Genomic DNA, 15,751 nt, shown 5'->3' on the forward strand with positions numbered 1-15,751 from the left:
CAGTTGAGGGAGAAGACGGGGGAAAGGAAACCACTGCTTCAGCAGCAAGGAACCAAGAGAGTTCTCTAGAAAAAGGCGCTGATGAATGTACTCAGGCACAGGACCGGTCTCCGGTAGATAAAGCCTGATGACACACTCATGCTGGCACCCTGAATGACGTTTCCAGAAACAGAATTTTACAAATTCTAGGAAACGAAGAAGCCAGAGCACACAGACCTGCTGCTTCCTTCCTCCTTCCCACCCTCTTCTCCGAACAGTCCACATTATTTATTTCTAGGCCCATCTCAGACCCTAGAGGAAAGGACTTGACTGCTAGTCTCCTCATTCTCCCCATTGGCAGGTGAGGGAGGACAACAGGGCTCAGGGGAGGGGAGCCGCCGCGCAGGGCTGCACAGCTCCTCCTGGCGGAGGTGGGGAGCAGCGCGGTCTCCTGGCCCCTGACCCCAGGCGCAGCCAGGTGGCCCGCCCCAGGCTGGGGTCCCGCGTACCTTGTGGGTGAGCGAGTGTTGCTTCAGGTGGTGGGGCTGCACGAACTCCATGCCGCACTCGGAGCAGATGTAGGGCCGGATGTCCTTGTGCTTCATCATGTGGTTCTGCAGCTGGCTCGGGTACTGGAAGGTCTTGTCGCACTCGGAGCAGTTGTACTGGATGGGCCCGCGGTGCGTGGTGAGGTGCCGCTTCAGCTGCGCCAGGGTGGGGAAGTCGAGGCCGCACTCCACGCAGATGTTCTCGCGCCCGTTGGCGTGCTTGGCCTCGTGGGCCTTGAGCTCGCTGGGGTAGGCGAAGCCCCGGCCGCACACGCGGCAGTTGTGCGGCTTCACCTCGCTGTGCTGCATCATGTGGCGCTTCAGGTGGCTGGTCTGGGTGAAGGCCTTGTGGCACACCTGGCACTTGTGGGGCCGCGTGCCCTGGTGCGTGAGCATGTGCGTGTGCAGGTGGCTGAGCTGCTTGAAGAGCTTCCCGCAGCGGGTGCACGCGTGCGGCTTGATCCCGCTGTGGCCCAGGATGTGCGTGACCAGGTTGTACTTGGACGTGTAGGACTTCTCGCAGGTGGGGCACTGCCAGCGCTTCTGCGCCCCGCCCACGTCCACGTAGTAGCTGTCGTCGATCTGCACGTTCACGTCCATCCGCTCCACCTTCTGCTTGGCCTCCTCGCCCTCCGGGGGCTCCGCCTTGCGGGGCAGCAGCGGGTCGGGGGGCTGCTTGGGCAGGAAGGCGTGCCGGCTGAAGGGGAACGGGGAGGCTGTGGGCACGAAGAAGGGGAACAGGAGGCCCGGGGGCACCTTGGGGTAGTAGGGGTAGGGCGTGGGCAGGAAGGGCGCGGGCGCAGGCTGGGGCCACACGGCGCTGGGCTTCACCGGCTCCTGCTTGACGCGCTTGCCGCCCAGGGGCTCCAGGCTGCGGTAGAACTGGAAGCCCACGTTGCACAGGTCGATCATCTGCGAGTCGTATTTGGGGCGCGGGGGCTGCGGGAACAGCAGAGGGAAGTTCGGGTGGCCATGGAGTTTGCTCTCCTCGGAGTGGAGGCCCAGGGCGGCTTCCTCAGAGGGGTGGGTGTAGGGCATCTTGGTGGGCACGCTCTTGCGTTTCCGGGACCCTCCTCCTTCAAAGACCCCCGGGAAGCCATCCAGGTCTCCGAGAGGAGGTTCGTACCGGAACTGGGAGAAAGGCCCCCTGAGAGCTTCTGGGAAGGGGTGTCTTTGGGGAGCTTTGCCCCGGGAAACCACTGGCTGCAGGCAGTGGGGGAAAGAGGGGGGCCTCTTCACACCCAGGTTGAAATGCGCATCCTCATCTTTGATCATCTTCATTTCCTTCTGCATCCTTGGCAATGTTCCTTAAAGATAAAGAAAGTTATTGTTTAAAGAAGAATCTTTTTTCCATTAAGGCTTTTGGCTAGATGTCAGTACTAGTTTATGAAGAGTAATGCTTGCTTAATACTGACCCTCATTTATGCTAGGACTGTTCAAAAGATCACTGCCCCCTGTCCCTGGGTCCCGCCCCCCAAACCCCTCGCAAACCTGGTCACAAATGTGGAGAGCACGGGCCTGCTGGAGGGGAACCCTAGGGCTCCAGGACCCCCTCAGCCACAGAGCTATAGCTGGGAGGGGGCTGCAGGTGGGGTGGGGCTATGGGAGTGGACTTCATGGGAAAGAAGAAACCTGACAACTCACTGGACTATTGGCCCCACTTAAGCTGAGGGTACGAGGCCCACCGAGATGCAGTGGCATGCTCAAGTCCCACAGCTCCTCCGCGGAGCAGTCAGAGCTGGGACTTTTCAGCCTGCGATGGAATTACGTTCGCTAATGGTGACTTAAATGTGTTTAAGTTTAGGGTTGTTTTTTCTCTAAGGGAACCACTGCCTCTCTCTGTCTGGGGACCTTTACTGTTAAGGATGGGGATATTCAAGGCCATGTGGGAGAGGGGACTTGAACGATTAACTCAGATCTCAGATTTTCTGAGTATCCACCCTGAGCCAGGTGAGCTGCTGGGGTGTATGGAGTGAATGAGGTCAGTATGATTAAGAAAAGCATATAACCCAATGTTACAAAGTCATCTTAGCACGTGTGCATTCTAATCCAACACCTGAAACAATGTCAGGTGGACAATTCCAGGATTGAGAGTCTCTAAAACTGCACTGGCATCTCCCCCTTCACACAGGTGTCAGAGTGAAAAATGCCCTTTGGTGACTCCTGCAGTACCTGACCTTCCTCTGCTGAGCCAGTTACTGCGGCCTGGTTGACTGCATCATGCATGTTGAGGACAGTCCATGCTAACCAGGGGCCGTGCTCTGTTTCACATGTCTCCTTGCCATTTTACCATCTTCCTCATGGACACTCGTGGGATGATCTAAGTGGCCTCGGGTCACTGGAGACAGGGCTGGGATAGGGTCCTGGACTAACTCAGGGCCCTGGCCCTTGGGAATGGCTGCCTGCTGAACAGTACAAGTTGAGGGTCCCAGGGGTGAGAAGGCCAACAACTTCAAGTGGTTTTCTGTAGCCCTTGGTAAGACAAATACAGTTTTTACAATACCTAGGTATCCCCATGTCGCATGTGTGCTTATGAGAGGTTTGAGAACTGTAGCACGGTTTTTTAAAAATAGACCTTGTTATATTGTATTCCCATTCCATGTACAGACAGTCCGACTGAAGGAAAAATTATGTGCCCTATTAAATGAACGTCTGGGCATTATTTAAGTTTGTGTTGTGAAAGTGTCAGTGAACTAAAGTAACATCCATTAGTCTCTGTGTTTGTGTGAGTGGGAAGATAGCCCTGTATTGTCTTCTTTCCATGGGCTCCGGGCTTAGTAATTAAGAGGGAGAACTGGCATGTCCAGCGAAAAGAGGCCCACTCCTGTGTCCCACCCTCCTGCTTTTTTCTAAAGTTATTAGCTAAATGCTAGGTCTTCTACCACTGCTGCCTCCAGCACCAGGCACTTATAGGAAGTGGTCAGCCTAGCAGAGGATGAGATGGAGAGCTTTATAGGGCTGGGCGGGGTGTGGGAAGGGCGGCAAAATGAGGGGAGTGGTGCTGTCACTGTCAAAAGCACCAGGGCAGGATGCAGAGGGCAGCGGCTCTCCGGTGGTTTTTCATGTTGACGAGGTTGCTTCTTGGCTTGCAATTCAGTAAGTCCTGAGCCCTAAACTCACATAGAATTATAGAGGTGGTGGCCTGACCCAAGAATTTGTTGCATCAATAGAAATAATTGGCTTTTAAACTAGGCTTATGTGTCCTATTGGAATGGAGGGAAAATGGCAGCTCCTTTCGCTGGAATTTCATTTTGGCCGCTGTTTTATACCTTCTTTGGAAATGAGGTCTTATTTGCAAATGGGCTGATCAGACCGGAGAGAACTCTTCCACGTTACAAGTGACTATGGCAAACCACAGCAGAGCCCATCCACACGCACAATGGCTCTGTTTTATTCTGACCTGGTTAAAAGAGTCAGTTGATTCTTAATTTATAATCCAGAGCTTGACTGGAAAACTAAGCTCTCCGATATAAATGTCAGAACACGGGCCAGAACTTATTGAATTTTTTTTTTGGTGTATTTTATTGTTACAAAGGTATTTGAAAATGCATGGCTAATGATGTCTAGTATCTTTATATTATATTTTATATCTTATACAGGAAAGCTTCTTAATTGGAAAGTAATATTATTGCTAATTTTGAAACTGAAGATATTTTAGTTTATACACATTATTGTTACCTTTGTTTAATATTTTTGTTTCTAGTTATGACATAGTCTACTAATTGACTCATCTTAATATATTAGGAGTGACATTTATAATATAATGTTCTTTTCAAAAGCATACTGATTTTCAGTATCTTCATTTTTATTTTATCACCACTGACCTAGTTAAAGCAAATAAACATTGTTGAACAGAAGTATGTGTTTTTTAACATAAAAGGCAGAATTATGTTCCCCAAACCCTGAGACTTTACATAGGTACATTTTAATTTCAGTATAATAAAAAAATTTCCCCAGTTTCTGACTTATGCATATATACCTCGCCCCCAAAATAGTAGTTATTAACTCAGGAGGTTTAAAAAGGCACTGGGATCCATCCATGGACATTTTTCCAGGACTTTGAAAACAGCAGTTCCTTTCTGCATAAAGGTCTTAAGGAGCACTGCCAATTCCTACAGAGGCCAAGGAGGGCTAGATCTGTTTCCCTAAGCCTTCTTTTTTTAAAATATTTTTTATTAGTTTCAGAGAGGAAGGGAGAAAGAGAGACAGAAACATCAATGATCTGAAAGAATCATTGATTGGCTGCTCCCCGCTCATGGATCGAGCCTGCAACCCGGGCATGTGCCCCAACCAGAACTGAACCGTGACCTCCTGGTTTATAGGTCAACGCTCAACCACTGAGCCACGCCAGTCCCTCAGCCTTCTTGGTAGATAATGCTTCTACCTCTTAATATCCCTATCTTCTGAGCACAGGGTGTAAGGCCAAGCCATAGGGGGTAAAAGAAAAGCACCCAAAAATCAAATCCATATTAAGGACGAGAAGTGTTGAAGGGAAGAGCAGGGGAAAAATGCCTTTCTCAGGAGGTAATTTATCTTGAAATCAGTCAATTTAAAATTCTGAGCAGCCTCTGCAAAACTATTAATAGATTCCTAGAAAACCTCATTGTGTGCCACCCATGTGCTCCCCACTATTTCTAAAAGCAGGTCCACAGACATCCATGATAGATATGGGATTCCTATGGGAAGCAAAAGAGGTTTGGGTGCAGCACTAATCTGCTTGGACAAGACAGGACAGGGAACAGGGGAGTGATCTGGCTGCTCCCAGAAAACTGGCAGGTTGTAGGATAGTTGCCCATCAGGACATGCTGAAACATGTGCAAAAAGAAAGAAGACCTAAAATGACTAGAGTAGACAGCTACAGGATAGTGGAAAGCACGTTGGTTTGGAGCCTGAGGATCTGGGTCTGAGCATTGGCTTTGCATTACAGCTGTGGGGAACTGAACATGTTTTCTGGAAGGTTTGATTTTCTCATCTATGAAATGAGGTTGAAATATCCCCCAATGGGTTGTTGGAGACTTTAAAATAGAGTGTGTGTGTGAAAGTGTATTTAACACTAGACGATATGGTGTCCTTGAGGGGTAAGAAAGAGTGGACAGGAGAGGGTTGCGCTGATGATCACTGGATTGACGCTGATTGACATCTGTTTCCCAAGCTGTAGCTCTTTTCACCATCAACTGACATCTGGGCCTTTGTTTTGCAAGTTCAAAACCAAGGCTTTGCTCATTTACCCGGAGTTGGTACTATCACAGCAGTGAATGTGACCACACTCAAAGAGGCCAGTGTGTAAGTTAAAGAATACCTCTCATTCCTTCTCTATGGCTTTCTTTCTTATTATGGAGATATTTCTGGCCTTCGTTAATAACAGATGGCTTTGGTGAGTGAGGACAAAAGGGATGGGGGGGAGGGGTCTTGTGTGCTATTTTATGGGAAGTGGAAGAATTGCCCCTACTGTAATATTACAGGTCACCTTCTAGGGACAGGAGGCCCTATTTGTCAAACCCAAAGTCGCAGACACTGGGACAGTGCTGGGTCAACACTAGCTTTTGCAATTCCTGCTAGACCATGGGGACAGGGTCTGTTTTATTCACTGCAGTGTTCCAGTCCTCAGCATGGTGCCTGGCACATAGGATAGATGCTCAGTAAACTGCTTGTGGGAAGAGCAAAATTCCATATGGAGCTTTAAAATGTATAATTTTATCTTACATTTTTTAGACTGCAGATGACTTTTGGGGATATCCCTAATTAGATCATGAGCACACTCAAATTCTCAGGTAGTTATTATGGGAAGACCTCAATATACACACTTTGTGTGTGCTGCTGCTTACCTTCCTCAGTTTCTAAGGGCATCATTCTTTGAACAGACCCTCAGATTTGGGGTAAGCCCCAGTTTCTGGTTTCACTAATGCTAGGGAGCCATCGTTAAAGTGCCACAAGGTTCTGCAACCCAGTCATAAAACAGATGCCCAGAAAGTCCAATGGGCAGTAAGAGGTAGAAAGACCCCTGGACTGAGAATGTGAAACATAAACCAAGAGTGGGTAGTCACCCTGCACCCTTCCACCCTTTGTGACATTAGTAGCAGTTTACCCTTTGCACTAATGTGGGGGTGGGGAGGGAGAGGCCTTAGAATAATCAGACATTTTTATTGCCATTGTCAGAGAATGTTCTAAATTCCTGACTTTCTTCCATGTATACTCAGTCACCAAACCCAGTAGGCTCTACATCAGGAACAAATTGTTGGAGGAGGAAAACATTGGGTTGGTCTGTGTTAGAGACATCTAGGGCTCAGGATGTCTTCTTTACCAGGTATTATCCATGAGAGTTAGTTATGAGGAAATGGGGAATGAATGGATTTTAAAAACAAAAACAAAATCTTCTCTGAACCAAAACAACCAATTAAAAATGCAAGGCCTAACAATATGAAACTACATTTGGGGGAAAAATGCTTCTAATAATGCCCTTTAATTGGGAATTCACCTACTGCACCAAAATATAAATATTCCCCAGATAAAATTACTGGTATTTTGTGGTTCTCATTTGAATTGAAGGTCATTCCAGTAAATGCTAGAAGAGTCACGTGAGTCAGCATGGCAGGGGCAGACCTATTTCTTTCCTTTCCGTTCATCCTGAAATTCATGGAACAATATTCTCTCACATTCCTTATTCCTTGACCATTTCCAGTGTTTCATTGGAAAACTTTACCATGAGAGAGAATGGCACTTTAATCATGTGGTCTACTCTCAAGAAAAATGGAAGCAGGAGGAGGCAAAAGTGGAGGAAAAGTTTAAGAATGAGAAGCAGTGCTAAGAGAAGCAAAGGGTGGGGAGTTGTGGGAGGATAAGAGGAAGACAGATGGGAAATACGTGGATGACTGCCAACCTCTCTGCTCAGACAAAGGGATCCTGTTATAAGACTCCTCTGATGTGGGATTTTATTAGACCACCTGGTTATTTCTGAATTTGTGATAACAGGAGACTTTTAGCCTTAGAATTAAATTTTCTAATGGTTCAACATAATTGTCTTAATATATATCTAACTGTGCTGCTGAGTTCTTCAGCTGCAGGTATTTGGCAAATAATCATTTGGTCTTATATTCCTGCACTGGCAGGAATACAGGGTCTCTGAGTATCTGGACGATAGAGCAATACATTCTCAAAGAAAAGAAAGGTCTGCCTTGTCACTCCCTGGGTTAGTGGTAGAGCCAAGGAGAGGTGACCAGATCTCAGGATACCCCTGTGGCTACCATTTAATTTATAAGCCAAAATTCCTCCTATTCTATTATAAAAGTAATTTGTCAGCCTATGGCATGGACTGAGTCCCCTAGGTGGTCAGAAATATTAACAAGACCTGTTCATATGTGAAATAATTAATTGAACTCACATAATTTATTTTTTTAAGTTCCTAAATACCATCAAGATATAATATAGTTGAAATCAAGTTTAGATTTCCATTCTTTAAACTGTCCATAATGAGTATGCATATATACCATTTATCCTATATAATAAAAGCATAGTATGCAAATTGTTCCCTCTACCGGAGTTCTTCTGGGAGTTCGACCAGGGGGTGGGCCAGCCAGGGGAAGGGAGGGAGTACCCAGCCGGCAGCCACAAGGGACACTACCAGTGCACAAATTTCGTGCACTAGGACTCTAGTATATGCATACTTTTAAAGAGCCTTTATTAAAACAACAGCAATAAATTCAGTTACTAACTTGCATACGTTAAATGGATGCGTGTTTTACTTAGGAAAGTTCTTAATGCCTAGACCTAGTTTCTGGAAAGCAGGAGTAGATATCATTACTTGAGCACTGGAGCAACTGCTAGTGTATTGGGGTTACCTCTGTCCTCGTGACTCATTTAAAGGAAGGAAATGAATTGGTGATATGACTTAGCAGTTCTCTTTCCCAACCCTCAGAGCTAATATAGTTCTTGTGGATAGAGTTCCAACTGGAATGTTAGAGTTTTTCTTCTACTTTCTTTGGGGGAAATGTCCTTAGAATATATGTCAATTTTTTTGTGTGTTTTTTTGTAAGTTCACAGATCAAGTAAACTTGATATACCCACTGCTAGCTAAGCAGATATTCATACACATATTAGAAAACCTCATTTTATCCATCTCTGGGAATGACAGCATATTTGTCTGATGGGCTTCATAACTGGTAGATAATGCCAGAAAACTGATCCTCTGCAAACAAAAATGTTAGAACACATAATAGAGGTTAGCCATCTGTGGAAGGAATCTATTTTGAAAATGTAACTCAAGGCAATATTTTTTTGTGGGGAGGCGGGGAGTGAAGAACTGTTTTATATCTTGATTATGGTGGTAGTTACACAACTCTCTATTTGTCAAAGCTCCTAAAATTCAAAGGGTGAATTTTATTATATGTGTATTAAAAATAAGTTGAAAATATAAAGGAAACACACAAAAATGCTACTTTGCACATTATTATAAAAAGAGTAATAGAGGATATTTGGGAAACATACAACAACAGTTAAGGCGACCAGACTCCACCCTCTAATCAGTTCATATCTATGGAATACATCCAATAATATGCATATGGCCTATAAAGAGAGGACCTGGGTTATATGAATTGGTAACAAAAGAAGAAACTTTAAATGGCAGAAAATAACTTTGTTTTGATTTGTTTTGTTTTTCTTGTATATATTCTATTCAGCAAGAATATCGTGAGATAGGGATGGTGCATTAAGTTATCTTTCAAGGTCTTCTAATCTTTGGTCCTGATTGCATTCAGTAAACAGTCTTCTATAATTGGTCCAACATTATTTAATGTGTAAAGTAGCAAACAAGATCATTCTGGTCATTAGAATATATACTCCTACCCATTGTAAATCAATAGATTGGCATTGACATTCAGGTTCACAGATCACTCTTGGAATCATTTTCCCTAAGCCCAATTAATTGAGTGCTCTTACAAAAATGGAACTCATGAATCTCCAAACCCACAAGCCAAATTCTGAGTTATGGCAACCATACCAGGCACTGCCTTCCCATGAAGTCTACCTGAGCAGCCAACTGCCTTCTTCTTTGATACTTTTCATTAGGTATATCAACCAGACTGTCCCAGGAGTCTACAGGGCAGGGAGTGGAGAGAACCTCACCTACTGGAGGCTTTACGGAGACCTAGAGGTGAAACTTTCCTTTCCACCAGAGCTGGAAGAAAATTTCTTACTTCTCTGAAGTCTATCACATTTGTTTGATGTTCCACTCATTGATAGGATCCCATGCTGTTCATCATCTTTCCTTGTGAGTTCGTATCATATATTTCTAACAGGATCTGGTTAGAACATCAGAAACTTGCCTGGTACCTTCTATGTTCTTGGAATCCAATCATTACTTGGGAATTTATTTGACAAATAATCATTTTCTGGCTTCCTCTTGCTCCCTGGTCCCAAGCAGAATTTTGGTATTACAGGGGGAAAAACAATAACTGGTTGACTTGGACGTTTCCAATCTACTTCAAGAGAACTTTACGTCAATAAACTGCCAAGAGCATCTCCAGTGAGGAAGACAGTTTAGCTAAATTAAGGCATAGCAATGAGTAGGGTAGTGCTCTTTAGAAAGCATGCCCCCACTCCCACCCCTTTGCTTCATCCTGTCTCAGGATCCTTGCCTAGTGTGTGCCATATTCCTTTGACCTGAGAGGTAGAATGTCTTATTACACTGAATATATATGGGAGGGTTCTGGGGATCAGATGCCACTAATTCGCTGAGGAAGTGTGTCACCATAGGGTAGAACATGCCCACATTATAGCAAACACCACTATTTCTCTCACTCAACAACTGCAAGTTCTCCAATGACCCTCCAGGCAATGTCCATTGGCTTCATGGAAATGCCCACCCTAATGATCAGATGGATCTATGATCTCACCTTTTTTTTTTTTTTTTTAATGTAGATAGAATTCTTGCTCTATTTCTGCCTTCTCATGAGTAATCGCTCTTCATCTTGGATACTTTTTCTCCCTTGCACTTTATAGCTTAAGATCTTGATTGACCTACTTTATGTTGATTTTTTTTCTATTGATTCTGTTCACTAAAATCATTCTTGGAAAATACATATACTTATAAAATATATGTACTGAGCTCCTCATGTACATGGGCACATAGCCTATCTCTGGAAAAACAAACACACACAAGAATCTGGTAATATTGGTTGTCTCTGGGCTGGAACACTGTATGGCTGAGAGAGGAAGTCTGGGAGCCCAGTAGCCAAGTTACCAACTTCATACTCTATAGGAGGGTGTCCAGTTGCCTGGATGGAGACTTGTAATTTTATACCCTTTCAACTTAGACTTTTGTACACTGGCTGACTTAACTATTCAAATACTTGTGTTTAAAAAAAATCTATATTGGCTTTCAAACAGCAAACATTTAGACAAAATTAGTTTTAGGTTCTCTTTTTTTAAAGAATTCTCGTGAAGCATTTCTTTGCCAAAGGTCTTTGGTGCCCCTGGCAGAGTTCACTCTAGTGTGTACATTGGGCATGCAGCCTTATGACCCATGCTTATATCATCAGGGAAAAAAGTATAAGTACCTGAAAAGACTCTGACTAGCAGGAGCCTCTACAAAGGCATTCACCTGCCTCCACTTCAGCTGCCTCCTCTGTGCCTGCACTGTGCTGGGCATCAGGAAGACAGTGTCTAATAAGCCATACATTGGCCTCAGGAACTCACCAACTGGAAGAAGAAGTGACAAGCAGGTGTGCAGAAAAAGTCCTAAGAGCTGTACTAGAGGAATCTTGAATAGGTATGTTGATTTGCTGAATATGAGAGAACAAGAAGAATGACATTTCTTTCACATAAAATATTTTTTTTCAAGATACTATTTTCCCCCATTTTGTCATTAAAACCTAGATTAGAACAACATAAAACAGATGAAGCAATAGCTGTGAAAGTGAGACAAGCAAGGGAAACGTCCCCTTCCCCCTACCAGTGTGTTCTGTAGAACAGAAGGAGACTTCGGTGACTTGACAACTGAGTAAACTGAATTAGGAAAGCCACGTGTGTGTAAGTAAAAAATAAATGACTTTCAACCTTGAAAATTCAGACAATCATGAATCTGATCTGAAGATTCACAATAATTACACATTAGAGAACACACATGGCAAATACAACTAATTCAGTTTCTCTGTTCTACCCATCCCTGAACTTTTCCTTGACTACTTCCCCAGTGCTGATGAGAAACTCTGGGATGCTAAGAATGAGACTGTTGGATTTGAGACCATGTCAGGTCTTCCCCTAGGGTCCTAAGGTAGTTGGGTTGTTTAAAGGTTTCTTTCTAAAATAAAAGTCCAAACCTATTTGTGACACTGCAGAGTCATAAAATGTCAAAGCACAAAACCTAAACTTTTCTGTGTCTTTAATGCCATGTACAATGACTGACACTTCCATTTTTAAGAAGAGTTTTCAAATTATAGTAATTTTTTAGTGTTAAAATGATTTTCTGTTCTTTAACAATAACTAGCCGATAAAACTCCTCCCTTTCTGCTTTCCTTCTAACAAATAGGGAGAATGCATTTTTGTTTGTTTAGGATTAGTCATCAAAAGGAACATAATTTGTTTTCAGATCTGGTTCATCTTGCTTTTAAACATAGATGTAGTCTACAGGCTATCCTATGTGTTGTGTTTAGAGAATGGCCCTGGAAAGCAATGCTCACATTCCCAAGAAGGAGCATATTCATATTAGTACCCCTAACTTTGCACCTAACTCATCCCTTTTTTGTACCTCAGATGCATATTATGTTAAAATATAATTGTACTCTAGGATTCATTATTGCTTCAATATGTCTCTGATTCTTAGATTGTCCTTTATCAATTTCTTTTTCTAGTATGTTCTCTTCCATTCACTCCAAATGTTAACGTTATGCATAGAAAAACAAAAAAGGACCAAAGAGTCACTTTGCCAACACCTTCCACCTTGACCATTCATTCTTGGATGGTTTTTACAAAATCTTGTTCATTGTTTCTTGGAAATGACTATTAGCTTCTCTCCTTCCCATTCCCATATCCAGATCGCTCATTCAAGTGGCTACTATTTCACCCCTAGATTATTTTCACCACTCTTCCAGATCTTTCTTCTCCTTCCTTCCAAATCCCTCAAATACCAATGCCAAATCCATTTTCTAAAAATTCACCACGCTTTCTAAGACAATTCTATTCAGGAACCTGCAATAATAGTGTGTAGAGACTGCTGCTGTACATAGTGTTAATATTACTAATTGCTGTTTCAATATTTGTTCCCCCTTCTCCCTTAAGAAACAGAACCCTGATTTATTTGTGGTGAGAATGTCCCAGCAAAAACACTAGCTTTCCCAGACATCCTTTCAGTTAGAGGTTGCACTTTGCCACAGTTCTGGCCAGTGAGATGCAAGCAGAAGACTGTTAGGGCTTTCTGAGAAAGCTTTTGCATTCCTAATGCAGAAACCACCTGCTTATCCTTTCCTGTCTTTCTTCTTTCTGCTTGGAATGTGGATATGAGGCTGGGGGTGGCACCATCATATTGGGGCTGGGAAGCAGCACAGTTACTGACAATGCCTCCCACAAGGTATGGTAGAAGGGAAGAGGGAACGTGTCAACATGGAGCTACTGTACCCACTTGGTACTGGCTTCCTTATTTAAGAAAATGAATCCTTTACTTAAGAATTTGGTTAAGAAAATGTATTCAGAGTTCTGGGGCTTGTAGCTAAAAACAAAATCCACCTGAAACACAAAGCAAATCAAGTGTAAACTCCTCGCCCTGACCTTCAAAGTCCCCTTCTCTCTAAAGTCTTCTTAACCCCAAGCTTTCATTATTCAGTTCATGCCTCTTTGCTTCTGTCTAGATTGGCCTACTTTTAGGAATATTCTTTCCATTGATCCATCCCATTCTTTCAAGATGAACTCAAATTCAGCTTCTTCCTGAAAGCCTTCCCTCCCTAGTCTTATGCCCAATTATCTCTCCTTTCTCTCGAATCCTATTGCAGCATCTCACAGAATCCTGGTTAAACACAGTGTTTTCCCCTTATGCCACTCTGGTTATTTCATGGTTAGGTTGTTTTTCCAACCGGCACATAAGCTCCCTCCATCGTGAGATCCACACTCTTCTATCTCTCATTGCATCTTGCAAGATACTGATCACCATCAAGATACTCAGTACAGAGCTGTTGCCTGGTTGGGATTCGGTTGGTATGCACTGCTATATTTGCTTTTAAAAACAGATTTGTCTGTGGCTTTAAGAGCACATGTGAATTTAGGCTGCATTTCCATCTGGTAAGTTAATATAATCATTGGTTGGCAGTTCAGAATTAGTATGAATTAATTTTCCACGGGGAGAAACTTGCAGTAGCAAACAGGATCACTGTGGTTTCTTTATCGCTATGAGCATTATGTTGGATTCATATGTTAATAGAGCATTTCCTGGGATTGGAGATCAACCTCCAACCCATGAGATCTGGGTTTTCAGCATTAAGAGGTTATGAGATTAAGACTCCTTGGTGTCCATTGTTCCCTGTCTCAGAAGGGAGCAAAGGCCAGTGAAAAGGCTCGGCTTTGGCAAAGGGCTACACATCTGCTGTCAAGCTCCTGCACTGAGCCGGGCAGGACAGCTGCAGAGGCAGATCAGCCCAAAAGCCTCTTTGGAGGGCAGGTTTCTCCTTGGAAGGCAAAGGAAGAAAGGAGAAGGAAGAGGAGAAAATGCCAGTGAGGATTAAACCCCTGAGGTTTTAACTAAAATGGAAGTAATCACAGGACTTTTGTTTAGACAGTTTTATGTTCTTCCATAGGCACTTAACTGAAAATCAACAAGGACATCAGGCAGGGAAGGGATATCCAAATTCATAAATGAAGGTTATGTAACGTCTCAATTTCTACATTAACTTCCTTCAGGGAGGTATAACTACATTCATATCCTTGCTTTCTTCCTCTCTGTCTCAAACATAAACACACATACATGCACACACACACTCACAAGTGTTGCTATATTCTTTGTGTGTGTGTGTTATAGTAACAAAATAGAATTACAGACACTCTGGAAAACAGTATAGAGGTTTCTCAAGAAATTGAAAGTAGAACTACCATATGATCTGGTAATCCCATTTCTGGGTATGCATCCAAAGGAAATAAAATCATTATCTCAAAGAGATATCTGTGCTCTCATGCTCATTGCAGCATTATTCCACCATAGCCAAGGTATAGAAACAGCCTAAGTGTCCATCAATGGGTGACTAGATAAAGAAAATGTGATGGTGTGTGTGTGTGTGTGTGTGTGTGTGTGTGTGTGTGTGTGTATAATATAATGGAATATTATTCAGCCTTAAAAAAGAAGGAAATCCTGTTACTTGCAACAAGATGGATGGACCTTGAGGGCATTTTACTAAGTGAAACAAGCCAAACAGAGAAAGACAAATACTGCATATATCACTTATATGTGGAATTTTTTCAAAAGTTAAACTCATAGAAACAGAGAGAAGAGAAGTGGTTACCAGGGAGGGGGGAGGGGGATAGGAATAGGTCGATAAAAGGGTACAAACTCAGTTTAATATGAATAAGGTCTGAGGACCTAATGTATAACATGGTGACTATAGTTGATAACACTACATTGTATAATTAAAATTTGCTAAGAGAGAAAAATTTAAATGTTCTCACCAAAAACATGAAGGGGGAATATGTGAGGTGATGGATGTGTTAACTAGATAGGGGCATATTTTCATAATGCATATGTGTATCAAAACATCATGTTGTACACTTTAAATATCTTACAATTTTATTTGTTAATTATACCTCAATAACCCTGAAGAAAAGGGAATTATCTTCAAAGATATAGCCCCTCCTAATATCATAAGTAGCACAACTCTGCCTTATGGGATAATGATCCTTAATCTAGGAATTGCAATGATTTCTTTATTTGCTGTTTTAATCTCAGTTTTTTAAAAAATTTAATTAGCAAAACAAACTAACAAAAAGAAGGAACGTGTAAAATAATTGTTCCTTTTGGATTTTCAGTGGGACAGGACTTGGGGCAAATGCCCACAGGAACCATTTAAAAATGTCTGTGAGTTACTTTGGGGCCCCTTAGTGGTGAAGACCCCACTGGGCAGCCTTGAACGTGAAGGAAAGAGTGTCCAAGCCTATGAGCAACAACACTGAGGCCTGCGGGCCTTGAAGGTACTCAGGAGTGACAGCCAGGCTGCCTCCACAGGTGGCTCTCTGATTGACTTATTACCCAACACAAA

General features: G+C 43.2%; 1 protein-coding gene across 1 annotated transcript in view; it reads right to left on the reverse strand.

Annotated features, from left to right (window-relative positions):
* ZNF366 (zinc finger protein 366) overlaps positions 1-15,751 on the reverse strand; it is a 58,889-nt gene that overhangs the window by 15,068 nt on the left and 28,070 nt on the right. The window contains exon 2 of the mRNA XM_036310699.1: positions 489-1,834. Within this exon, the coding sequence (XP_036166592.1) occupies positions 489-1,820 (1,332 nt within the window). The 5' untranslated portion in view covers positions 1,821-1,834. The remainder of the gene's footprint in view (positions 1-488; positions 1,835-15,751) is intronic.

This window comes from Myotis myotis, unplaced genomic scaffold (genome assembly GCF_014108235.1).
Source record: "Myotis myotis isolate mMyoMyo1 unplaced genomic scaffold, mMyoMyo1.p scaffold_m19_p_5, whole genome shotgun sequence".
In the NCBI taxonomy this organism is placed as follows: Eukaryota; Metazoa; Chordata; class Mammalia; order Chiroptera; family Vespertilionidae; genus Myotis; species Myotis myotis.